Genomic DNA, 25,750 nt, shown 5'->3' on the forward strand with positions numbered 1-25,750 from the left:
TTGATTGAATGATGCCCTTTCAATCCTTTAACCCTAACCCTAACAGTGAGCACCAATAGGGCCATGATATTTCCTGCATGTTTGGGGTGTGTCAAGTTCAACAGAAGTAAAAAAAAATGCAGGTTGGTTTCAGCTCTTTGTGATGTATTAAGGGAGACACACAAGTTTATGTGGCAACAGGTATTAATGAGTAATAATATGCAATTAAAAGAAATTAACAACCAATGTGCGAAATGACAAATGCTCATTATCCTTGTGCCCCCAAACCTACTCCAATTTTTTTGGAACGCATTCATTTGGCAGAAATTTGGCAAATCACCAGGAAGGAAAATTCCAGAGCTGTAGGGAATGTCTCTGTGTGATGTCAAGAGGTAAGAGGATTTATGCCATAGATAAGAGACATGATTAAATTGTAAAACTTTTAATTCTGATGCATTTTAAAACCTCAATTTAGACTTTGAAAACAATGATTTTTCTGTAATTTCTACATTTGTATTTCAAACTATGCAAAATGTCAACTCCCACCACAGCACTTTTCTAGTAGATGAGCTATACTTATAATACTAAGCCAGAAGCAATCAATGTTTTGCTGGCCAGAGCAGTGGGAGGTGGAGAGGAGAGATGCACAGGGCACCAGTAGGCAAAGTGAAGATGACAGAATTGAACAGGGCTCTGTCATGGAAACACAGGTCTGGTTTTTCTTGCATTTGGGAAGGATATATTTTATTTATATTAAAAGGCTATTCCTAAAGTTAAATTTTTATTTGATTGTACTTCCTTCCCAAAATGTGAAATAAATCAATTTGCAAATGGACTATCAATGGTATATTTGGAGAGGGAGGAGGAGGAAGAGGAGGAGGGAGGAGGAGGAGGAGGAAGCAGTTGAGAGATTTCACACGAGCTGTAATTCTTCAAAAAGGCTTGGGCTCTGCACACCTTTAGTAGAGATTTTTGGCTCCTGGCTCCTTGGGTCCCACCAGAGAAATGGGGCTATCAATCCCAATCAAGCTGGCATGATTAAATAATAGAGTTCCAATGAAGAATTGCTGGCACACCAGTATTAGGTGTTGGAAAAGCAAAAGAAATGTATTGTCTTAGCACTGGTAAAAACACTAGAAGTGCCTTCTCTTTTACTTTTGTGAACAGGAAGAAAAGATGTGTGATGAATTTCAGATCTGTCAGTGCAAGAAGTTTAGTCTGACAGGTGAGCGTTGATTGGCTGATAATTCTCATGCTCAGCTATTGGTCAGAAAAGGGAAATATTGATTCACTTGTGGTTGTCTGCAAGCATTACTCAAAAAAAATAGAAGTGTGCCTGTGCTGTGCTCATAATGTTCTGGCTTTGAATGAATTGGAGATAGTGAAAATATAACTGTTTTACTACTTACAAAGTAAAACAACAAGGCTGATTTTAAGGTAGAATATTGTTGAGCCTAGAAGACCTGTTTGTTTTTCCTATCATGGCTTATTTCTAATTGTAGGCTTTAACACACATCTTCCCTGAACATTTTGGGTCTGGAACAACAGCAAGGCACCTTCCATAGGAGATCATCTGTCCAATTATGCACATCATCGAAATAGAAGAACACTATTGCCGTAGGAGGGCATATATTTGTATAATCTAAGAATTTAGGTATAGATGCAAATTTAGAAATGCAAAGTATGATAGTCAAAGATGTCTTGCCTTAGTAGTGGGAAAGACTGTGATGAGGTGAATGACTGTGTCTGCCATTTAATCCACTGCTACCTGCCAACATCAGCATGAGATCTTGCTTTCTGTTTTTAGGGTTTTGATTTTTAGGCCAAGACTGGACTTGTACTTTTATGGCTTTTCAGACCAAGAAACGTAAGAAAGTAGAAAGATCTAAACTCCAAAAGGCTCCACTGAAGGTTTTTAGCACTTAGCTCAGATATTCAAATCCTTTCCTACCTTGTTAAGGTAACTTAATGTACTTTGTTTTATTTCTTAATGATATCCTGAGCACCAGCAATACAATCTTGGTAATTTCCTTTGTCTGTTTTTTACCTTTTGTTTGGTCACTTGCTCTTTTTTCTTTTAAAATGATAAATCCATTGAAGAGAGAGTTTAACTTGGAGAGGACAACAAAAAGCTGGACAAAGCACGCAAAATTTTGGATGCACTTAGAATTTTTACAGCATGCCTGCTCTGTATTATAAAATGGCTGCTGTGTGAAGACATGCCTACTCAAAAAATAGCTGCCATGTTAGCTTGTCTGGCATGCAAATCTTTACATAATTTGTTTCAGCAAAGGCTTCAGCCCAATGTTCACCAAAGCACCTTCACTAATAGTTGCAACATTCTATCTCGTTGGTTGAGCGGGGCACTTATGATGCTTTGTTTGGCAAAAGTGAATTTTGGGCGCACACACACACAAGCTGCTTCTGTAAAAATGAAGCAGCCAATCCGGTCAGTGATTTGTCCACTAGCTCTTTTGCCATTATGAACTGATTGATGCACTTCACTGAAGTGTATTGATTGGGTTTCACGTGGACCTGTGTACTGTCACAAACCACCCATTTCCCAGAAGGCATCTGGTGAGAAAGCTTGCCCCTTTGTTCTTTCCAACCCTGGGGCAGATGGGAATAATAGCAAACAGAGTGTTCAAGGCTCAGTTTGGAAACCAATGTTATGTTGGAGAGCAGTGTCTCATTTTCAGCATAATCAGATCTTCCACTTTTACAGAACTACAAAAGAAAGTAACTGCAGAAGAACAAGAGTGGTGATGCCAAAGGAGACACTGATGCCAGTGTTGGACCCCATGAGATCTTGTAGTGGCTATACTGCTGCTGGTGTTGTAGAACTTTAGCTAATTAATCTCAATGCTAGCGACTCCATGTCTTTCACATACTTTTTTCCTATAAGCCTAATAAGCAGACAGATATCCTGAAAGATTCTGGATAGCTTTTTGAGCAAGCACACAATAATCTCACTCAAAAACTATTGAATTATTGAACCTTATTCAATAAAGGTGTGTTAATGTCCAAGCTTCAGGCATGCAAGCCATCTGTCATTAATTCCTGGAAGTCCTGTGTCTAAGGTCTGTCTTCAGAACGAATAGGACAAAGGTCTTTGTCCTCTCACTATAGATAAAAAAAATTGCCAACTGGAAGAAAAAACATTCCTGTAATAATTCAGGACTGAAAACAGGGCAAGTGGGTAAGATGAAAAGTCCCCATGGCATCCCCACAACCATTCTCCCCATCCTATTGTTTTCATTCCACCAGTAATAGGTTTGATTGTTAGTTTGCAAGACTACAGAGTTATTGGCAGGCCAGCTCTTTTGATCATTGTTCCTTTTTGGTGTTTCTGATAAAGTTCTTGTAGAATCAGATGCACTGACTAGAGTCTCTAAGCTCAGCAAAAATAAGAGGACATTTCACAGGAGGAGACTTTCTCAGATTCAAAAGCATTTTAAATAAAACACATCAAGAAAACTTTGAAAAAAACTGTGACGAGCTGTATTCATTATAATGAGTAAAACTAGGGCTTATTACTCAAACAATATTAGGTTTTACACAATGGGTCAATGCATTTTGTAATGTTATAGGAAATGTTTGCATTTTAGATTTTCATATGGATGGTTTGTGGCTTTGCATTATGACCTCCTGAAAAAAAAAAGAAACATACAAAATAACTGCGGGAGGTGGTTTCTTGGCTTCATCCTCAAGACTGCCAGCTTCTCTGTTCCATCCTCTCAACATCTATAACTTAGGCAGGGAAAAAGTTTTATATGTATTTCACATATTGGAACCTTTATTCCAAAAGCATGTTGCCTTTGTCTTCAGACAGCCATATTTCAATGACTGTCCTATCTTTAAAATCAGTAGTTAAGTATGGACACTTGTAGATATTGCTGAACTAAATCTCTCAGTAATTCCAATCAATATGGACATTTAGCAATTCATACCACACAGCCCAAGCTGTCAGACAAACCCTGAAACAACATCTATGCATCAGTCTTTATTTCTGCTTTGGATCTTGTCATTCCAGGTCACAGACTGTAGTGCAAAAACTTTGGTTCCTGCTCATCTACTTATGAGCTATTGCAAATATTCCTTATTTGTGGTATACATGGATTTGAGACTTTGTGATTCTTATGTTATTCTGGAAACTGGGACCAATACCTTCAGGTCCACCTAGCCAGTTTCTGGTACCCAAGTTTGTTGAGACCTCAGAAAAATATTTGTTGCAAAATCATGTTAGCTGAAGTCCTCAGAGTGATATCGTGTGTCTCTGTGCAATAAGATGCATGGTTTTTAAGGTTTTATGGTTCCTTCTCAATGTAACAATAGTCCCAGCAAAGCTGCCTTAGGGTGAAGCTGCAGAAGCATGGAAGTGGCTTCCACAGTGGTCTGTTGGGTCTATAAATTGGAGAGATTATGGCATGTAATGAGGGCCAGTGCTGTGGATGTTGTCCACTAGAATGATGAGAAAGATAGTGAAAGTCTTTATATTTCTGAAATTGCAAAACATCCCTCAATTAGGGAAAAGTACCTGCAATAAATTCTAGCATGCCATGTGGTCAAAAACAGCAAGGACTGACTTTAAAATCCAGGATGCTTAATAAATGGCATGTTAAGCAGAATATTAAAAACCAAGGAAGGTACTCATTTCAATTTTTCCTGATGTTATTGGTCACTCAGCACATTCAGAACTAAATATTCTAGCCATCATGCTTCAAGACTTATTAGGTATTCAGGTTATCCAACAAGTTTCAATGTGAAGCTGGCAGAAGAATGTATGTGGCTGTGTATCTTTCAAGTTCCTGTTCTGGCAATTCCTTGTGAGCAACTGAAATCAGTGTGCTTTATGAGTGGTCTGCTATGTTCTATTAGCATCCTATAAAAATTATATCAACCCACCAACAGCTTGTGATGACTTAATCAATGCAATTTTTAAGGTCAGGGGGCGGGAAAGAAATTGTCACAAACAGGTTAACCTTTGCTATATTTTATTGCTAAGAGACTCAGTTACTGCATGTAGAGACAAGGATTCTAGAAGCAAGGTAATTTAATCAAAGAAATACAGTGGTGGTGGTGGTGTATCGGGGGGAGGGGTGTCAATTTATTTTTATTTAATCTTTCTGAATCTTGTTGCAAACTGACCAATTTTTGGGAAATGAAATAGATATTTAGGACCCAAGATGTGATTGCTGTTAAAAAGGGAAAACACGATTACTTAAGAACTTAAAATGTAATAAGATATTGTCAATGTTAAAGTACTTTTTTTTCATTTTCATTTTTCTTTTTTGCATATTTATTGTGCTTTTTCTTGTTTAGGCCGTTGTGAACCAAACTGCTTTTCTAATGAAAACAAAACCTTTCAATAATGTTCAGTGTAACTAGTTAAATTACTTTTCCACTCTTTTAACTTGATGAGCTTAACTATGTCTTTATACATGTTGCAAGACTGATGTGTCTCATTAAATTCCTCATGGATTTTTCTAAATTTAGAATTGACTTGGATTAGAGTTCTATAGCTTCATTCCACATTGCTCTAGTTACCTAGTTGTGTAGGTAAAGTTGTGTAGGTAAAGTAACGTGGAGAAAACCATGCCTGTATGGGAAAGTGAATCTGGAAGCTGTGTTGGTTTATTCCTTCCCATGCGATTTCCACTCACCTTCATTTTTAATGGAATTCTGCAAATGTAGTGGTCTATATGGGGAAGACCTAGTGGGAACTGTTGCCCACATAGCTGTCCTAAAAGAGTATCAAATTCATTTCTAAGGCAGTAATTTAAAATATTACTTAAGGCAAATGGAGCATTAAATCAGGAAAGGGGAGTTGCCCTATCTGTAGCATATGGCTTGGCTTATTCCAAATATTTAGAAGTTACTTTGGGTGTCACAGTATCTCTCCAGCTACATCCATGATTGGTCCAGAATATGTAGGTCAATTGGCTTCAATTAAAGTATGTAGGCCATTCCAGCACCAAGTTTCATTTTCCAGACCATTCTTTCTATGTTGTCCAGTTTCATTCAGGCTCATAAGAATTGTGTGATTGTTTCCTTTCATCCCTCTATCCAAACCCCAAGATTTTAGGTTACTAATATAATCAAATTTCCATGTGAGAGTGTCTAAACTAGTATTTCTTATTTCAGTAACTTTCTGTTACTTTAGTGTTTTCCTTGAATAGGTTTAGCTTCCTTGATAAAATAGACTCTAAGAAATGTATTAATTTTTTGTCACTTATTTTCCCCCAAAGAACAAGTTGTACAATCACAGTCTGACACAAACACCTCTTAGATTTCATTTGTTTGTTATTTTTCCAAACAAAGTAGCCCACCCACCCCATTGTCCCCCAAATACATACTTAAGCAACAGAAAAGCAATACATCACAATAAGCATCACTTAGTTGCACACAAATAATAAATTAAGACAGTTGGAATCCCACACAGAATTAGGCAAGAATATCAATGTGATGACTAGAATATGGAATTGTAGTAATGATTTTCAATACTTCTGCAAACATATGGTGTCTACAGCTGTAAATTGTAGGATGTGAAAATATAGGTTGTTTCAGTTTAATCTGGAAAAGTAGATTTTAAAAACTTATGATAATTTAGAGGCATGCTAGTCGCATGGCTCATAGTTCAGTTCTTGGTACTTTCAGTTAAAAGGATTAGCAGATTGGACCTCTGGAGGAGAAACACAGCCACTTAGCATAGCGTTGACAGTAATAAACATGAACCAATGAACTGATTCAGTATAAACCAACCAGTCTCCTTTACCTCCCCCCAATTGGGGCAATGATCAGTTACATTCACAAACCTGGCTTTAGCAACCCATGCATATACAAATTTTTGAGGGAGGGCATATATAAATCCTGTGCACATCCCAAGCCCTCCTCTGACACTGAAAACTTACAAGCATGGATAATAACAAGAAACATACTGCAGCCTCATTTCCTCTGCTGTGACATCCCTATTTATCTGGATGATCTGAAATCGAAATGTACCACATTAGCTGAACCTAATTATAAAACTTTCACTAGAAGAAATTTTGATAAAGTTCCTGATCATGCAGACACTGTAAACATGTTCAGCTGAATACCTAACATATCCATTTCAGATATTTCAGATACACATACTGGAGACTGATGGGGGGGGGGGCAAAGTACCTTTTCCCAGCATACCATGTGTTCATATATCCTAACACCCGTATATCACTCCTGACTAATAGGTCTTGTATTGGAGGACTGTTAAAATTTTGTCTCCATTCTCTTTTCAAGTTTGGTTCAAAAAACAGTGGATGGGCTCAAAAATTCAGGGCAATATTTGTGCCAGATGTATTTTTAGACAATTTTCTTCTCTCTAGAATTTTTTTAAACTAGAGTGTCTTTTAGGCCTATGTTGTAGGCAATTATATTGAGATTCACCAGGTTATCAACCAATGTAACTGGCTCCCAAAACATAGCTATTGGGGCTATGCAAATACACTATCCAGAGATTTAATTTGGAAATGGTTCTAAATTTAACTTTGAAACTGAATACAACAGTTGACTCAAATTCATTTTTCAGATTGGTTTAAAAGTTTGAATCCAATCAATTTGACTTTTGAGACGTAAGAAGTTTGAATCAGCACAAGGTTGAATAGCAAATCCCTGGCGCTACTATTTGCATCAGTAGAGAACTCTCTTTGTTACCAATGGGAACCTCCTTTCCTAATATAAGGAACAACTGCCAATGGCCCTCTTCAAATCAGGAGAATGCCATCAGCAGTGGATTAACCTCTCTCCTGTCTATTTTTTTAAAGCATCCACAAATTTAGCAATGGCATGGATTGCTGTAAATCTGTTTTGCGGCACAATTCCCTATCCCAAGAGAAACTGCCTGTCAGCTTGGAACTGGTACAGAGAAAGCATAGAAAAGTTTTTTGAGATAAAAAGAATTATGTGTCTATCCTTCTCTAGACCCCATGTGCTATTTTATCATCTGTCAGAACTATCCTTTCCACCAATTAATTTAGGTTGCAGGAAAAAATAGTTGTAATGACCCAGCTTCACTTGTCCTTTGAAAGAGTTGCCCTCTGTAGAAAAAAATAATTGCAGGAAAATAAGATTTGAGGATACAAAATTCCTTGCTTCTTCCTCCACTACTCAATCCAGATTCTTTGTAGGTCTTAGGCATGGAGTAAACATGTACCAAGTGGCTATAATCAAGAGCAAGCAAAACTTATTAATTTTGAAGTAGTAATTTGAAAGGATCTCCAGATAAAGTTGAGAGACTTCCTCTGAAATGCCAAGAGATGTTGCCTGTCAATATAGGATATCAAAATTGCTGGATCAATGATTTGTAATTAATCACTGAAATTCAAACCTTAAGGACTATCAAAAGAAGATAGAAAACATGTATTCCATGCTGGTCAAGGCAGCACAACAGACTTATCATGAATGACAGATTTCACTTCTACACTAGTAAAAACTTCTTGTCTTGATAATGGAACCAAGGATCTGGAAGGCTAGTGGTTCTGCTTCACTGGAGGCCTCCAGATAGAGGGGAAAGTAATCTGCAGGAGTTACTTTGGTACTTAATTTCTTACATCACAGGAAATTGAATTAATTGTTTAGAAGCCTCCCTTCAAATTCTCAAATTCCAGGCCCATTTTATTTCTGTTTATCTATTAATTTTTCAACAAGGGTAGGCATATTGCTTCTGCCAAATGTTTTGGAACTTCCTATCAGCAAAAGACGGTGGGGAATTGTAATCAAAAATATTTAGAGGACACCAGTTGTCTTCTCATACCAGTTCACGCAAAGAACCCGCTTCCATAAGAAAAGATCAGGTTTCTAATGTATTTCAGACCCCCAGATATTCAGGGCCTGTGCCATTGCAGTGGCTGCTTCTGCCAGCTTTCTGCTTCTCTTTAAATCTCTTCTTATTCAAACAACTTATAGCACGTATCTTATGAGAAAAGCAAAGATATGGGGCTTCACCAGAAGAAGGAAAAGCACTCTAAAGGGAGTTATAATTCAAATATTCCCTTAAGAAACACTGGGACATATTCTGTGAAAAGAAGATGGCCATTTCCATGACTGGACTTCATGTTGATCATATCTAACTAACAGGCACTTGTTTAAAACTTCCAAAGGGCTAAATAATAGTATTCCACTTCTACTAGTTAGGGAAGACATGTTTCATTATGACGTCTGTTGCTTTTTCATTGAGTTTTGGCTACTAGTATGCACAAAATAAACCAGCAGAAATCAATGGGAGCAGTTTTTTCATGTGTGACATCAGCTGGCATACCATTATGTCATTGCAAGCATTGCAAGCAGTTCTTGTTTATTGTGGTCTCCCTTCTGGCATTCTCCATTACTGAAGAATAGGTATTAAACAAAGTGGATAAAAAGTTTCAGTCAGATATTCCTAAAATTGGCCTTGAAATATTCAGCATATACTTAAAAAGAGAGCTGTCTCTTTATGCTGTAGTAAGTAAAGTCAAAAAAATTATGTTATATTGAACCAGACCTCATAAAATTCATCTGTCCAAGTCTTGCAACTTTTCCATGGCCAAGGACCGTGGTTGTTACAGCTGCAGTGGATTGTGCAGTAATGTAATAGCATCACCAGAGAAGAAAGATTTTCTGTGGGTAGGAGGGGCTGGGAAGGATAAAATTTGATCGGTGCATTAAATCTATCAGAAATTAATACACCTATTTTCATGTATTTCTCATTGAGAATTGGCACCATCATTATTTGGTAGTTTCCACCAAATGTTGATTGTATGATCTTGACAGACTCAGTGAATTGCAAAAAGTGGACTTGGGAATCACATGCAACCCATAGGGTGCCCACCCCACCTGAACTATAGTCTCCTCTGTGACTTATGTAGAAATTCAAAGATCCAGGGAAAAAGCTTTCCTGAACTTTAAAGGTTTTTAAAATGTGTGTTCTTTCAGGCTTTGGACATCATAAATGAGAAATGTAGATGTGCCTGAGTAAAAGGTTTTGATTTAATAATTCCTTGTTTATTGGATCACCCTTATTATTTTTAGGTGGCTTTCCCATTGCCATTCTAGAAACAAAATGGCATACAAGATTGTCAAATAAAGGAATATAGATATATATAAGAAAGCCCTTGATGAAAGATTTTTCCCCAATGACGTGGTTTTGCTATTTTGTTAAAAATATATAAATAGAAAGTCTTCTGGACAGGCGGCAGAGGGATGTCTGCAAAGATTCTGGCTTTGATGCTGTTCAGTCAGGTAGCATCACAAAACTAACCAAACATCCAACCCCACTTGGATTTCACATACGTGGCGCAAATCCCCATTGCGTTTCAAATTCTCTCAGAATTTAAGCGTCCTTGAGCTTCCATCCGGAATTTGCCACACATCGGGAGTTCCCTGGGCGCTACGCCAACCTAGGGAAAAAAAATGGGGACAGAGGAGGGAAAAAAGAAAGGTGTAATATGGACCGAAAGTCAAAGCATTTGTGTTTACAATTAAGAGGATGCAGCACACTAGGCGATACTTTACTTGATCACCTTGCACCTCTCAAGTTAACAAACTCCTATATTAAGCAGAAAAATACAGTGCCCCAATCCAGCATATGTACCTAATCACTCACAACAAAAGGTCACGGATCAATATGCCCATTGGTCAATTTTGTAGACACATTCAACCACTTTTATGGACCTAAGTGCATTTTGTGGTTTATAGATATGGATTCACCACAAAGAAGCCTGCATTCATGGAGTGGTGATGGCACAGTGGTTAGAATACAGCATTGCAGGCTAACTCTCTTAACTTTGCCGGGAGGTCAATCCCAACCAGCTCAAGTTTGATTCAGCCTTCCATCCTTCCAAGGAGAGTAAAATGAGGACAGATTGTTAGGAGCAATATGCTGTGTAAACATCTTAGAAAGTGTTATAAAGAACTATGAAGCGGTATATAAGTCTAAGTGCTATTGCTATTCATACCTGAATCTCCTTTGCTGGATCAGGGCTTTTAGGTCTAACCTAACACATAGCATAATCTCATGACAAGACAAATTGCCATCAAACCAATACTTGTTTCTTGAGAAATGCTGACATCCAAGCCCATTAGCAGCTCCCATGATGTGAGACATGGGCTTACATGCTTGTGGCCTTCAAACTTTGCTGACTTTAGTAGAAACTGTGGATGTAGAATCCAGATTTGGAGAATTCCGTCCATATTATGGTTCTTGTAAATGATGCTTTTACTGGTCCCCCCACCCACTAGATTGGTCTTATCCAGTGACACTGTTGTAATCTGATGGTTTGTCCATAAAGATCATCCGACTGATTGCACCAAAATAAATATTTGGTTATGTATTGGATGTGTTGGAAGCATGGGATGTTCTTCATTCATAATGCTGCAGTTTACGAGGAACTGCACCAGAAAGATATAGCTGATCATGTGTGCTGCTTCCCTCATGAAACAACACATAGCAGTTCCTTAATTAAAAGAACAATCTTATGATATGTTCTCATATCCCAAAGTCAATCACAGCAATGTGTTAGTGTCTATTACACAGGATATGATTCTGATCAAATACATGAAAAACTTTGGTAACTCTGATAAAGACAAGCCATTTCTTTATTATTTTAAGGGGCTCTTCAAGATCATTTCTAGCATGAAATTTCTGTGATCTAGTTCTGAGGGTTGATAATGATATGTTATCATTTCTGTGCAGTAAAAAATTGCTTCAGCAGTAATGTTATGCAAACATTGATATGCATTTTATATATAGGATCATACAAATGACTTCTACTCTGCAGCCTGAAGTGATATAGCCCAACTGGAATATATCTGTGGGAATCAGGACTGTAGCATAAAATGGCTTTCAGTGTCTTCTTTCATTTGAAAATTGCAGTAGGATTGTGACAAATTTTCTGAGAAATGGCTTGCCTTCCTGAGATTCAATGGCTTTCAAATGTTCACAAGATGTTATTATATGTTCCACCCACTTGAACCATATTGTTCATTATTATTTTTTTCACCAGAAATAAATATCAAAATATTTCTGAAGCTTGCCAGTCAAGCTTGTATAGAACGTTGGCACAACTTCAGAATGCATTATGGCTACCATTAGAATTCACTTTCAGGAATCTAACAGATATTAAGTGGCCTCAATAGTTAATGCTTCTATAATGCCATTAATTCATCACACTTCTAGAAAATGTCACATTTCACATGGCTGTTTTTTTTGTTTTGGCTTTCAGGCCACAATACATTGTCTTATAAAAACTCTTATTATTCTACTCTGCTTGGTTCCTGTAGATCAGCTTCCTTACCTGGTTACTTAAGCAATACTATGGGATCTTGAAAATGTGGACTTAATTTCCATGCAGCTTATACATAGGAAGCAAAGTTGCAGTATAGAATTACATGTCAGATATGAATTGTTCTTTAAGTTTTTAAAACAGTGGGTTTCTAGATATTGCTGAAATAAATTTCTCACAATTTTAGCCAACACAGCCGATGATTAAAAAAACTGAGATTTGCAGAAAAAACATTGAAGGCTCACAGCTGTTTCATTCTATGTTTAGGTGGCATCTTGCTGTTGTTTTCCACTATTGCCTTAATTGTCCCCAACAGACCTAACTCTCTATATCATGAAAGTAATTCACAACTGCCATAGTAACCGTATTTTCAGATTGTGATGTACTCAAATATATCGCATAAAAAGTATGAACTGAAAATTTTAAAAAAATCATTTTAATAATATTCAGTGTTTGAGCAATGTTGTTATTATTCAGGTATGCAGATTTTAGTATCTATCCAACAAAGGTTCACCACCTACTGTAAGGAATATTAATAAATAACTTGAAAAAACAAATCCCATGATTTTACTTTGAAGTGAAGGTCTACTTCTTTTTCTTAAAAATGCTATCATGTAGTCAAACTGAAATGACTACAACACTGGCTGGGCTTCATTCATCTATTAAGAATGGTAAAGACTCCTTCAAATTACATTTGACTCCTAGTTAAGTACAGAGATGTCCATGCAATTGTCCTGCCAACAACAGGAAAGTTATTTACTATCACCTTCTGGAATTTCTTCCCAGAACAGCTTACAGTGATTTCCCAGTGACTTCTCATTTAAAGTACTAACTAAGGTTGTCCCTACTTAGCTTTCATTGAATCAGCCAAGGGAGCTAGGTGTTGTCACCTGCTGTACTTACACATTTCACATGAAAACAGCAGGTTCTTTAACCTTATGTACATTGTGAATTTGTCAGGTTGTCCTTAAATTGCTGTATGGCCCTGGGCTTTCTATTTCTCTGTGCAAGCTAAAACACAAGAATGGGAGACACTTTGTTAAGGTTAAGTATGAGAAATCTGAAAGGCCCTTGGAATTCTAGTTTAACGAAGTCTTTATAAGAAAACATTTGGGAAGATTTATTTTGCTAAACAATATAAAAAACAATGGTGAAGGAGGAGGAAAGTGCCTTGTTCCATGCAGCCAAGTTAGCACGTGATGGATGAGACGAGAACCTAAATGAATTAACTCTTGTGGAAGGTCTGAATTCTGAACTTAATGGTTTTACTCTATCTCCATCAACTCTCCCATACAATCTCAATGATACAAAAGCAGGTATCATTGAGATGTTACCATAATTGACTTGGCTTGGAAAATTGTTATAATAGTACAACCGTAGAGCAAATGTGGATGCTATAATTAAACTTTCAGGGTATTTAAGATCTGTCTATATTCTCAGGTGGTCCAAGCCAATTCTCCTATTTGAAGAAAATATGGTTGATTAATTATTTCAAGGCATCATGTTTACAGATAAAATATATGCTATACATACATACATCAAATAGCCTCAGAAATGAAGACAAGACATACAGTTTGACAGTTTTCTGTATCACATTCTGTACATGTGCAATGTGCAAGGTAATGGAAACTGAAATAATAGCTCTTTCACAGCAGATGACCAATGAAAAGACTTCTAAAATCTTTACAGACATTCATAAAAGCAAGTACAAGATATTGTTGAAATGTTTAATACTAGTACTGAAAATAGTAATTGAACTGATCAGTACTGAAGTCTTCAAACAGCATTGCCATTTTGATTTCAGTAATCTGCTAGCACTCAGATTATTTTCTTTTTGAGGTGAAGCTAAATACATGGTTCTGTGGTAAAGTCTGGGACAGATATTCCATACTGAAACCCGACCAACACTTCTCCCTCATAAAGTAAGGGCATTATGCAAAATTAATCTCTATATTAAATTCTGCAGGGACACTGCACTAACATACTTTATACACGTAGTGAAGGAAAACAGGATGTTACTCTTCCATTAACCTTGTGCTGCAGTAAAGGCCTATTTTTTCATGTCAGGATTACACACACATTACCTACCTATTTTGTAAAGCCCAGGTTAAGAGATAGCCAGTCACATACATTCCCTATGGCTTTCATACAGTTTACTAAGTGACTAATCCACCAAAGATGATTATTGCAGCATTATTAATCTCCAGCCTCTTTTCTTCAGGCTCTCAGTGAGCTACAAATAAATAAATAATACAGGAAAAAATATAATCAAGGGATCTAGAAACATTTGTAAGCCTTTGCAAGGCTAAAACAGCAAGCAGGTCACCATATCCACGTCTTCATTTAATGGTCCAATCCACTGGTTCGCCAGTCTTCTGAAAGTTTCTGGTCTTGTCAGTTTCAAATTCATCAGGTTCACCTTAACACCATCATGACAGTTAAGCTAGCAGAAAGCTTAACTTCATAACATAAATCATATGCAATTACTCCCAATTTTTAATCCTTCCTTACTTTTCCATCATTTTCTCTTTTGTTGCTCATCCTCAAGTTTCTAAAGGTCTGCAGGATTAAAGGCAATTTGTACTGGAACCAAAAGGATACAAAAGCATTTTCCCATCATTTTTGGAGTAAAGATTTTGAATAGTCTTCAGTGAATAGTGTGGAAGATCCATAGGTTCTAACAAATGCATGATGTAACACATAATGCAGGAACAAGTACCATAGGGCACTGCAGGAACATGAGTTGATGATTCAACTTATCACATATAAGATCCTTGAAAGAACTTTTGCAGACAACACCTGAAAAGAGTAATAAAGATATTCTGACCCCCATATCTTGCAAAAGATGTCTCAATCAGAATAGAGACTAACCTAAGACCTAGAAAACTATACCTGTGTTTGGATTAAATCTGTACTATTTGCTTGGATCACAGAACTGGGTTAATTCTGCATTAACGATACATATGGAAGTACAAACTTAGATAAAATTTAAGATTCTGCTGCAAAGGTAGACATGAAAAATAAAGTCTAAAAATGTCAAGAAGGTGAAGAGAAATTATGCATCATGGCTGAAAAACGGAAAAATAAAACTACTGAAAGTTGTCCTAATAGAGGGGGAAAATTCAATAGACTTGATCTAACATAGTGGCAAGATAACTGGAAAGAAATATTAGCCTAGAGATTTGAGGTGGGTGTAAATTACAACTTAACGAAGTGTATAACTTTGAAAGTTAGAAAAATGAGGAAGAACAGAGGTTGATTGGCTTGATGGGAGAAAAACAAGAAAGAGTTACTTTTTGGCCACCTAAAAGTGGTTTTAGGAATTCAAATGTAAAGTGCCAATTAGAAAAGACAAAACTAATATAGGGGAAGGGAAATCAAAATACAAGAAACTGGATTGGTAAGAAACTAAGAGAGACTAATCAGCCAGAAGCCCAATAACAGGAAGAGAATGGGATACCTTGAACCAGATTAATGCCCAGACAAGGGGAGAGTATAGGATAAATTTCTGAAAACCTGTAGGGCTTGAAGATGGATTGATGGAGAACCATTACTATTATCAGTGACTAAACAATACCCTGGTTTTGGTAATTGGCTTCCCTACATAAACATTGTGTTACTTAGTACAATTTACTATGTCAATCAAAACTATCACCTAAGGTCTAATTTGACCTCAGCCTGTACCAATGTTTAATGGTTGGGAAGATACACAATGTATGAGGATATTGTTCTGATTTGTTTGCTGAGTTACTTTTAATTCAGATAATTTGGCCAGGAACTAGGGATGTCAATAGTTGTTGGTGAACATTACATTAATCACTTTCCACTTGAAGACCTTGAAAAAGAATTAAAATAGGATATTAAGCAACAGTAAATAAGACCATTTTTTTTAAAGCTTTGAACATGTTTTAATTAATGTAAGAGTTGAAACTAAGTAATATATAATAAAGAAAACATATCAGGAAATTATGTTTGTTATTAATCCTCTAAGCAGTGCTTCTAACTACATGACATATGATTTAGCAGCTCCAAAGTGTTTTAGGATGCTATAAGTACCTGTGAAGAATTTTGTGCAGAGCTAATGATGTTGTTTGCCAGATCAGAAAAGGGAAAGTATGAATAGGAAAATTCATGGCTTCAGTTTAGTACCACCTTCATAGAAAAAATATTTTTCAGATCCTGCATGTGAAGCAGCCAGCAATCCAATACAGAAGGGACTGCTCTGGTGACTCTTGTTGGCATCATCAAAAGCATCCTTCATTTCTATAATATATATTCAAATTTTGAATCAATAACAGCTCAATTTTATTTACCTCTCTGACACACTCTAATCAACCTTTGGCTACAATGCTGTAAAGGTGAGGGGAAAAAAACAAAATAGCATGAAATTAGAAAAGTTAACCTTCCACCCTAAAATGGCAACAATGGTATACTGAAATTGAGAATAGAAAGATTGATCAAATTTAGGAAATGGGGGAACTAAAAGGAACACTAGAGAAAAGTTGAAATTTGCAGAATGGGACCCTTGGCCACACCTCCTTTATCTCCAGCCATCTGCCTCAGCCCATTCATAGCCAGCTTTCCTCCTCTGCTGGCCCTCCCCCAGCGATTGTCCTTGGCCAATAGGCCTCTAGCCTTTTGACTTTTGCCCTTAGGCTTGGCCCATTCGCCAAGACACTGTTTGTCTCATAGAGTTTAGCTCCACAAAAAGCCACCAGCCAATCAGGTGGCAGCAGCAACAATGGGGCTGGGAAAGGTGGCTGAGGGGGCTGGAAGGGAGATGTGATTGGTGACAGGTTATGGAAGAGAGCAAGTGGGGGAAGACAGGCAAATGCTGCCTGTTGCAGCTTGTGCTGGTGCAGGGAGGGGAAAGCAGACAAACACTGCTTACGCGCTGCTCCTGGGGTGCTGAAGGCAAATGCTGCTTGCATATGGTTGGTGCTGCTGCAAATGCCTGGACTCTGGGTTAACACAGAACAGGCAGTTCAGTTGCTCTCCCCACTATGCACCACACCATTTGACCCCCCCCTCACACCAGCAGCCATGTTTACCGTCAAAGCTCTGTCATCACCCCAGCCCTCCAGGAGCAGCACACATGCAGCGTTTGCCTGAGCACACTCCCAGCCCCACAGGAGCAGCGTGCAAGCAGCGTTTGCCTGCTTCCCCCTCCCAGTACCAGCACAAGTCATGCAGACATATGTCTGCCTGCTCCCCCTTACTCTCTCCTAGTTGCATCCCCCTTCCAGCCACCTCGGTCACCCTTCCCAGTCCCACGGTTGCTGCCTGCTACCTGATTGGCTGGTGGCTTTTTGACCCATGGAGCTAAACTCTATGAGACAAACTGTGTCTCGGCGAATGGGCTGAAACTAAGGGCAAAGGTCAAAAGGCTAGAGGCCCATTGGCCAGGGACAATTGCTGGGGGAGGGCTAGCAGAGGAGGAAAGCTGGCTGTGAATGGGTTGAAGCTGGTGGCTGGAGGTGAAGGAGGCACGGCCAAGGGTGAGAGCCTATAGGTCCTGGGACTCAAAATTTGAAGAGATAGAAGAATGAGTAGCAGATAAGTAAGATAATAGAAGTATGGTTTGCTCAACTATGGTTTATGAAATAAGAATAATGTGCTAAGCCATCCCTCGTGATTTACATTAGCATGTTGTATGGTATAATACTCACTGAATTAAAATTGTATTGAGAACCTGCCTTAGAAAATTGGTAGTTGAACATGTTAAGAGAAGAGGTATTAACTAATAAGTCTTTCAGTAAGATGTAACACAATATATCTGTAGTTCTTTTGTACGTCTGCTAGCAACAATCTTTCTCAGTTCTCACTTCTGAAGTCCTGCAATGTTCATATGGATTTCTGAAACTAGTGCTGTATGATGGCTGGAACTGTAAGAGGTAAAGTCCTCAAATGAAATTCATGCAGTTATCAGTTTTATGTAAATCTTTTCTATTTCAATCCTATTCTACTATAAGATGCTAGATCAGCCCATCCTGTGAGTCACCAGAATGTGAAAATAATAATTTTCATCACCATCATTAATGCAGTATCCTGCATTAATAGGAATAAAAACTCTCTCATCCTCTTCCATGTCAGGGAAACATACTGTACCAAAAATAGAAGCATTAAGAATTCTCCTTTCGCAGCAAAGAACAGCAAAAATTTAGGCTTCATGTACACCTCACAAGTCCATAGGGTGTTAGATCCATGCTGAGGTAAAAGCAAAAAGAGTTTGTATATGGCTGGATTTTTGATGAATAATTTCAGCATGAACTGTTTTTTTCTGTATAAAACTTATGTCTCTCTGGCAGATGTTTATGTCTGGCAGGTGTGCATGTATGTATTGAGGGTATATGTGAGTGCATGCATATATGGGTATGTATGTGTGCGTACACATACAGAGACACACAAACCTTGTTTCAAAACTGTACCCTTACATTCCATGTTTCTCTCTTAGTATTAAAAGCAGCTGTTGGATTCCCTGAAGTAGCACAAATCAGAAAAAAATATAATAGTTGGCAAGCTATTTTATACTTCAGAATCCCAGAATGGAGGAATCCCAGTTTTTTATGTTGTGCTGATCATTGGTGTTATTTGAACAGCTTGATAGCAGAGTGATACCTGCCAAAATACAACTGAGCTGGGACATTAAGAGTTCTTAAAAGTCCTTTAAACATAGGTCATGGGCAGTTTTAAATTAACCCATGAAAAATCCCTAGTGTGAGCTTTAGGGAAATTACTTTATTAGTTATTTTAAAACCGACATCTCAAGATTTGAAACTAGTATCAAATTGCTAATGAACTGACACCAACGTAAAGTTTAAAATAAAATTTAAACAAAAAATACACAAGAAATTTGTGTAGGAAGAGCAAGAGACAGTATCACAGAGGTATGTGTTTTTAATAAAGCAAACTAATGCTGCAACATGCAGTATTTGTAATATATATATATATATATATATATATATATATATATATATATATATATATATATATATATATAAATAAATAATATATATATAATATATAATTAGAACCAGAGTTCAGATATTTAAAGACAATATATATATATACACAATGTATTGACAAAACCTATCAACTGTACAGTCTATATAAAAAGAGCAGCTCCTATCCCAGTCTGTTTTCCAACTGGAGAAAGTATCAGAAAACAATTTCCCAATATGTTGAGTCTCGAAGATGCAAACTTGGGGGGGGGGAGGGGGGGTAGAATGCGCACCCCAATATGTTTCAATGTGCATTCTTGCACATCCTTAAAATGTTTCTGCCTTTGCTATATTATGATTGCATAGCAGAGACCATATATTTCCAATTCATCTATCACATGGATCTTCAGTTGATTTTAAAGTTGGGAAAAAGAAGAGGGGATTATGGGAGGTCACCATCCAGGGTTGCATATCATTTTATAACTCGATATGTTAGTGATTGTATACAACAGTGCAAAACAGAAAGGGGTATGGGAGCGGCCAAGACGATAGACCCTCTCACAGGCAAATATGAGCATCACTTTTAGTCTTTAGATATGCATTCTTAGGAAAACTCAGGAAGGAGAGGAAAGAAAACATCTAGATGGAAAATAAAATAAAGTTCTCATTTCTTTAAAAAAAAAATCACTGCAATATAAAACTGAAGAAGCATTTCCTCAGGGGTAAAATATTTTATTGTAGTATAAATAGGGAGCTTTCTGGGTCTTTAGGTTAGTAATATATTAAAATGCCCTGTGAAGAAAACCCACTGGGCTTCTCTTAAAAGTTGCTTCTCTCACTGAGGGAAATTTACAGAGTGTGTCAAATGAGGATACGCAAAGCTTATGGTATGTACTTTAAGCAATTTTTTTTTATTTTTTTCAGTTTAGGGACAAAATGGGTGAATGAACAGGGTAATGCAGACAACTACCCAATTAAAAAAGACCCTCCCTCCCAAAACACAGACAGTGGTTTTCCCAATAGAACTTAACAAAGACAAGAAAAAAAATACAATAAAAAGCCAGGTTGCCAATGACCTTTGGTCATCTAAATAATAAAAAAATCCAAAAAACAAAGATAAAAGCTGACGCCACTGTTCTCAACAGAGCGTGTAAGCAATAATAAATAGTGACTTCCATAGTAAAAGATAAAATTTCAGGTTACGACAAACAGCTTTCATTACAGGAATAGAAAAGGCTGATAATAACAAAATATTTTGCATTGCCATATACAAAAAAGGTATTGACTGCAGCGGGGCTCTCTCTCTCTCTCTCTCTCTCTCTTTCTCTCTCTCTTTCTCTCTCTCTCTCTCTTTAATATGCTTTCAATATGAATTTTTTTCCAATCTAAATATATAAAGCACCATTTTAATTTATTTTTCTTTTTGGCAATGGAAAAAAAAGCCTGCAAAACTTTATTTTTTCCTTTCACTCTATTTTTTTAATCTTTTTTTCTTTTACTGCATATGAAGTTTAAGATGCTGGAATGTAAAAGGGTAAGAGAAGAAAAGGGACCAGAGCACACTACAGAACAAACCAACATCATCACCTTGCATTACTGCATACAATATGGCAGCAAAAAACAAAGAAACCCCAAAAGAACTTTGATATGTACAACCATCAGAGATGCTCATTTAGTGCGACATTCAAACAGGTTTTTGTTCCCCCTCCCCCAAAACAGCCATTATATGGCCTCTTATCTGTACAATGTCACACTTTCCTTGTCATTATTTTTTGAAACATACAAATATTTTGCACTATATTATCCTGCCAAATTAAAAAATATATACTGTGGCAGCCTATTTGTTTTTTGTTTGTGTGTATGTTTTTCCACAACCAAAAAAGGTAACTGATACTCTTTTTTAAAAAAAAAAGAGAAACAAGCAACAATTAAAAATACAAGCTTCATTATAAATACTATAGTGCCTACTCTAGGTGAACATTAAATTCAAATACCATTCTAAAAATTACAGAAAAAAGAGACCATAAATGTGTTTTTCTTCTTTTCCTTTTGTTTGCTTTTCCTCTTCTTAGCATAGGAATCAACAGGAGTGTGCATTTTCCTATATTTAAGTACTAAATATTGTTAAACCTTTTTCCAAAGTATTTATTTTACAACCTGAAATGTTGTATGTATATCCAAGGCATAGGATTTTTAACTACTGGTTTTCAATGAAGAACAGGTCTTGTACACCACCAAGACAATGAATTCTAAAATACATTTTCCCCTAAACATAATGAATTTTTTTTAAAAAATCATAACATTTATATTTTTAAAAGTTTTGTACAAAATAACCACTTCTTTGCACTGCAGGAGCAAGACCAATGTCTGGGTTTTTGTTTTTTTTGACATAACTGCAGGACTTGTTCCCATTTACAGCGCCATAATGTTATGTCCCACTCATTAGTCAAGTAAAATGGCAAGCTGGCAGAATTATTTATATGTTTATCATGAGATCATGCTCATTAAAAAAAACATTAATCTTGCAATTTTTCCCTTTAAAGTATAGACCTGTAAACTGGGAAAATTGTACAGTGCATTTAAATTGTCCTATCTGAGCAGTCTTAAAAAAGATTTTTATACTCAACCTGTGTACCTCTGATTAAAAGAAACAATACAGACACGACAGGCAGAGTCAAGTGCTATGTGAACTTCCAGCGGGGCAGATGCTAGCTTAATCATAAAGCAATGAATCCTTTTTTCTTGTCAATACAACAAGCACATAGCATAGGTTTAAAAAGAAACAAAACGAAGAACAACTTTTAGGGAGCACTACTACTCTTTCTCTTTCTCTCTCTCTCTCTCTCTCTCAGAATGTCACACATCAAGGCAAATCTTAATAGTTCGTAGTTAATCATCATATCAATATTAGCTTATAACCTGTTCTTAATTTTAAATGGCAAACAGTGCTAATAAATCACTATATATATTTATACACTTCGGTAAAATATTATTGCCAGACTGTTTATATACCTTTCCTTATATAGAGGAAAATCATAGATTGATATATGATACACACGTTTGTGCATTGTTAATTTGATTGTCTAGTTAACAACCAACTAGACCTGCGCTTAATAGTGTCTGTTTTTACGGTTAAGTCTTATTTTGTGCCAGGATCACTAAGATTTTTTTTTAAAAAAATCTTTATAATGTGAATTTTCTTTCTCACGTACTTAATCATCTTCCAAGGCCTTTTGCACAAGTCACATTCTTTTTATCAATAAAATAATTTTAAAATGGAAATGAGGGAGAAGAGAAGGGGAAGGGGAGGGACTGATACAGGTTAGTAATATTTTAACCTGAGAGAAGCATTCCCTATGATAATAGTGATTGTTTTAAACTCTCCTAGAGCAAAATAAATTTCAGTTCTATGATCACTCTTTTTTTAAAAAAAGGTGGACTGAGGAGGGGATTGAATGATGATTAACTAGGATTTGTTGGGTTTCTTTGTTTTTGTTTTTTAGGTAGCCACTGTTGTGAAAAATATAATACAGAGTTATCGGCTAGGTCCTAAAGGACTCATTTACATTGCCCAGTGCGAAAGTTGTCCTACAAGTTTAGAACAAGTAGTTGCCACCAACATGGCTTAAATATATTCAAGGCACTCAGATTTCCATTTTAAACCAAATGATAGTACAAATTTATCTCTTTGCTCTCATTTCCTCATTTTTCAATTAAAGACTTATCTCCCCACCAAAAATTAATTGATATTGTCAATGTTTTAAAGACAGAAATCAAAGTAACAAGGAATGTTTTCCCCTTTTCAGTGTTATCTGTCTATTGATAAAGGGTTAATTCAAAGCACATTTTCATTTATTTTTTAAAACATGGATATGATATATTACAGAATGTATGCAGCATGGTTGGTTGTTTAAAAATTCTTGTTTTGCTTTTCTCTTTCTCTCTCTCTCTCTCTTTCTCTCTCTCTCTCTCTCTCTGTGTGTGTGTGTTTTCCTGGAATATCACTGGAAACAGCCATGGTGCTGTGCATGTGTGTGAGAGATCTTTTTGTCTGTTTGCTCAGCAAAGAATTTGGGGACATTTTTTTTAAAAAAAACAGCCATAACATACCATACATGCTGTCTAATTTTTTAAAAAATTAATAAACATACACAACATGTAAATTATTGCACAAGAGAAAGGCTCAAAGTTTGCGTAGTATTGCCCCAATACAGATCATGCATTCAAATGATGAAAACAGAAAAGAAAGGAAAAACAAAACAAAAAGGAAGATGAAAACAGGTGTGCTGGTGACAAGCACTTTCTGAATACCATTCTTAGCTTCCAATATTTTACTCACAAGGGACTAGAAAATCTCTACACAGGGGGCCAGGAATAAATTGGGGGAAGGAAGGAGAAGGGGGTCAAGTTAATATACCTCTATTCAGTTTTTATGTCATTATTCAAGACTCGATCACTGTGCCATTTTTTCATGTGTTTTTCCAGGGTACTGTACACGCTAAAAGGCATCTTACAAATTTCACATTTGTAAACGTCCTTCCCCACCTGACCATGCGTTTTCATGTGCCTGGTGAGTTTGCTACTCTGGGCGCAGGCGTAGTTACACAGCTCACATTTATAAGGCCTTTCCCCAGTGTGGCTTCTCCTGTGGACAGTGAGGTTACTACAGTTCTTGAAGACTTTCCCACAGTACTCACAAGTGTCGCTGCGTCTGCCCTCTTTTGAACTAGGCCTTCCAGGGCCTGGACCACTAATATGCGGGGTGCTCCCTCCACTTCCTGTACCGCTGCGGCCTGATATCCCTCCATCCATCTCCCCGGGAGGCGTCGAGAAGCGTAAACTTCCATTTTCAGAGGAGTGTTCTGAGGAGGAAGCAAAAGGCGATTGTCGGGAGTCTCCAAAGTTGAGGAATGGATCTTTTAGCTGCCGAGAAGCAGCATACCCAGCTAGCCACTGGGAGTAAACATTTTCAGTGTTAGGCATAGCTGTCGTGGGAAGGTCAAACTCCTTCTCAAGTTTGATGCGTTTAGAAAAAGGACTTAGGGAGCTTGGGCTACCCAAGAGCAGCTTTTTGGACAAACCTCCGGAGGCAGATTCACCAGGGGAACACCCCCGACCATTAATAGCACCATCATCGATGCGATCAGATTCACCAGCTACTGAGTCTTCATCACATGTATCTCTATGCACCTCAGATTCAGATAAGTGCCCTCGTTTATGTTTCTCACCAAGAACCTGATGGAAAGCCTCACTGAAGTGCTGCATGGAACTCAGGACCATCCCTTGCATGACATCCGGGATAGAACGATTCTCCTCAATAGACCGGGAATTGTTTTCATGGTGCCGAGCTGCTTCTAGATTGATGCCAAAACCATAGTCTGGCCTTTCATTTTCAGTCAAATCCTCCTCTTCTTCTTCTTCCTCCTCTTCCTCCTCCTCCTCCTCTTCTTCCTCTTCTTCATCCCCATTTTCTGGAATAATATTGGAATCATTCTCACTTTTAAACTTAGCCACCACAGATTTGAGGGCACTGCTAGCACTGCCAACAAGATCACTGGTTCCAGGCTCTGGGGAACTGGCTGTTGAGAGGCCATCATCTGACTTCACAGTCATTGGGGAGGATTTGTGCATGTGTGTTTTCATGTGGCGTTTTAACTTGCTTGCTTGAGTGCATGCATGGTCACAAAGGTTGCACTTGTAGGGTTTTTCTCCAGTGTGGCTTCTACGATGGACAACTAAGTTGCTCTGAAATTTAAAGGTTTTCCCACAAAATTCACAGGACTTGGATTTGATAGGAGGCTGAGAAGGAGGAGGAGCAGATTGAAGAGGAGGAAGAGGAGGTGTTGCCAGAAATGGTGGCTTGCTGCCTGGCTGGAATGGTTGTAGTAACCTTTGCATAGGGCTGGGCCGGTTCGGTGACAATGGTGGACTAGAGGTGTTTCCAGCTAACTCCCTAAGCCGCCTGGAGAAATCCATAGCTGGAGGCTCCATGGCCATGGGGTTGAGTCGCAGCACCCTGTCGAAGGCACTGGGGTGATGGGTTGCAAGAGCCATTTCTTCAGCACCTAGGCGTTCTATGCGATGTGGATCCAAATGATGTCTTGGAGGGGGACTAAACAAAGGAGGTGTGGGAGGGAAACGGCCTTCTCCAAGACCTGATGCTTCTCTTGCGACTGACCCAGGTATTCTAAGAAGATTAAAAGGATTATTGTCTGCAATGTGAATCCCATGGAGTGGTGGCTGAGAAGGGCATTCTGCACCTAGTCCTGATGGGATACCAACCCGCGGTGTCAGAGGACTTCCATGTTCACTTTCTAAGTAGATTCTTAATCCATGAGTGTTCTGTGCATGTTGCAAGAGAAACCAGGCGCTGTTGAATGGCTGTTTACATGTTGTACACGTGTAACTGCTGGGTTCATCTTTACCTGTAAAACAACACAATGGTAACATCAATCTTTTAATTATCAAATTATTTCTGACATCAAAAGAGAAATTAATTTTTGTTAAATGTAATGCTAAATTGATTCAGTGCTTAAT

General features: G+C 37.5%; 1 protein-coding gene across 7 annotated transcripts in view; it reads right to left on the bottom strand.

Annotated features, from left to right (window-relative positions):
- Positions 1 to 9,971: 9,971 nt before the first annotated feature.
- The window catches only part of BCL11A (BCL11 transcription factor A), a 203,951-nt gene continuing 188,172 nt past the window's right edge, over positions 9,972 to 25,750 (bottom strand). The window contains exons 3-5 of one of the 7 annotated variants that reach the window (XM_087961244.1): positions 25,496 to 25,638; positions 23,911 to 24,075; positions 9,972 to 10,388 (exon numbers count right to left, since the gene is read on the bottom strand). In XM_087961244.1, the coding sequence (XP_087817370.1) occupies positions 10,305 to 10,388; positions 23,911 to 24,075; positions 25,496 to 25,638 (392 nt within the window). In that variant the 3' untranslated portion in view covers positions 9,972 to 10,304. Of the gene's footprint in view, positions 10,389 to 10,411; positions 15,072 to 19,386; positions 25,639 to 25,750 lie in introns of those variants that run through there. The other 6 variants (XM_087961218.1, XM_026676730.2, XM_087961252.1 and 3 more) reach the window with 6 other exon arrangements.

The sequence above is a fragment of the Notechis scutatus genome, chromosome 1 (assembly GCF_049901735.1).
Source record: "Notechis scutatus isolate UNSWTSFEM ecotype Mainland chromosome 1, rNotScu1.2, whole genome shotgun sequence".
NCBI lineage: Eukaryota > Metazoa > Chordata > Lepidosauria > Squamata > Elapidae > Notechis > Notechis scutatus.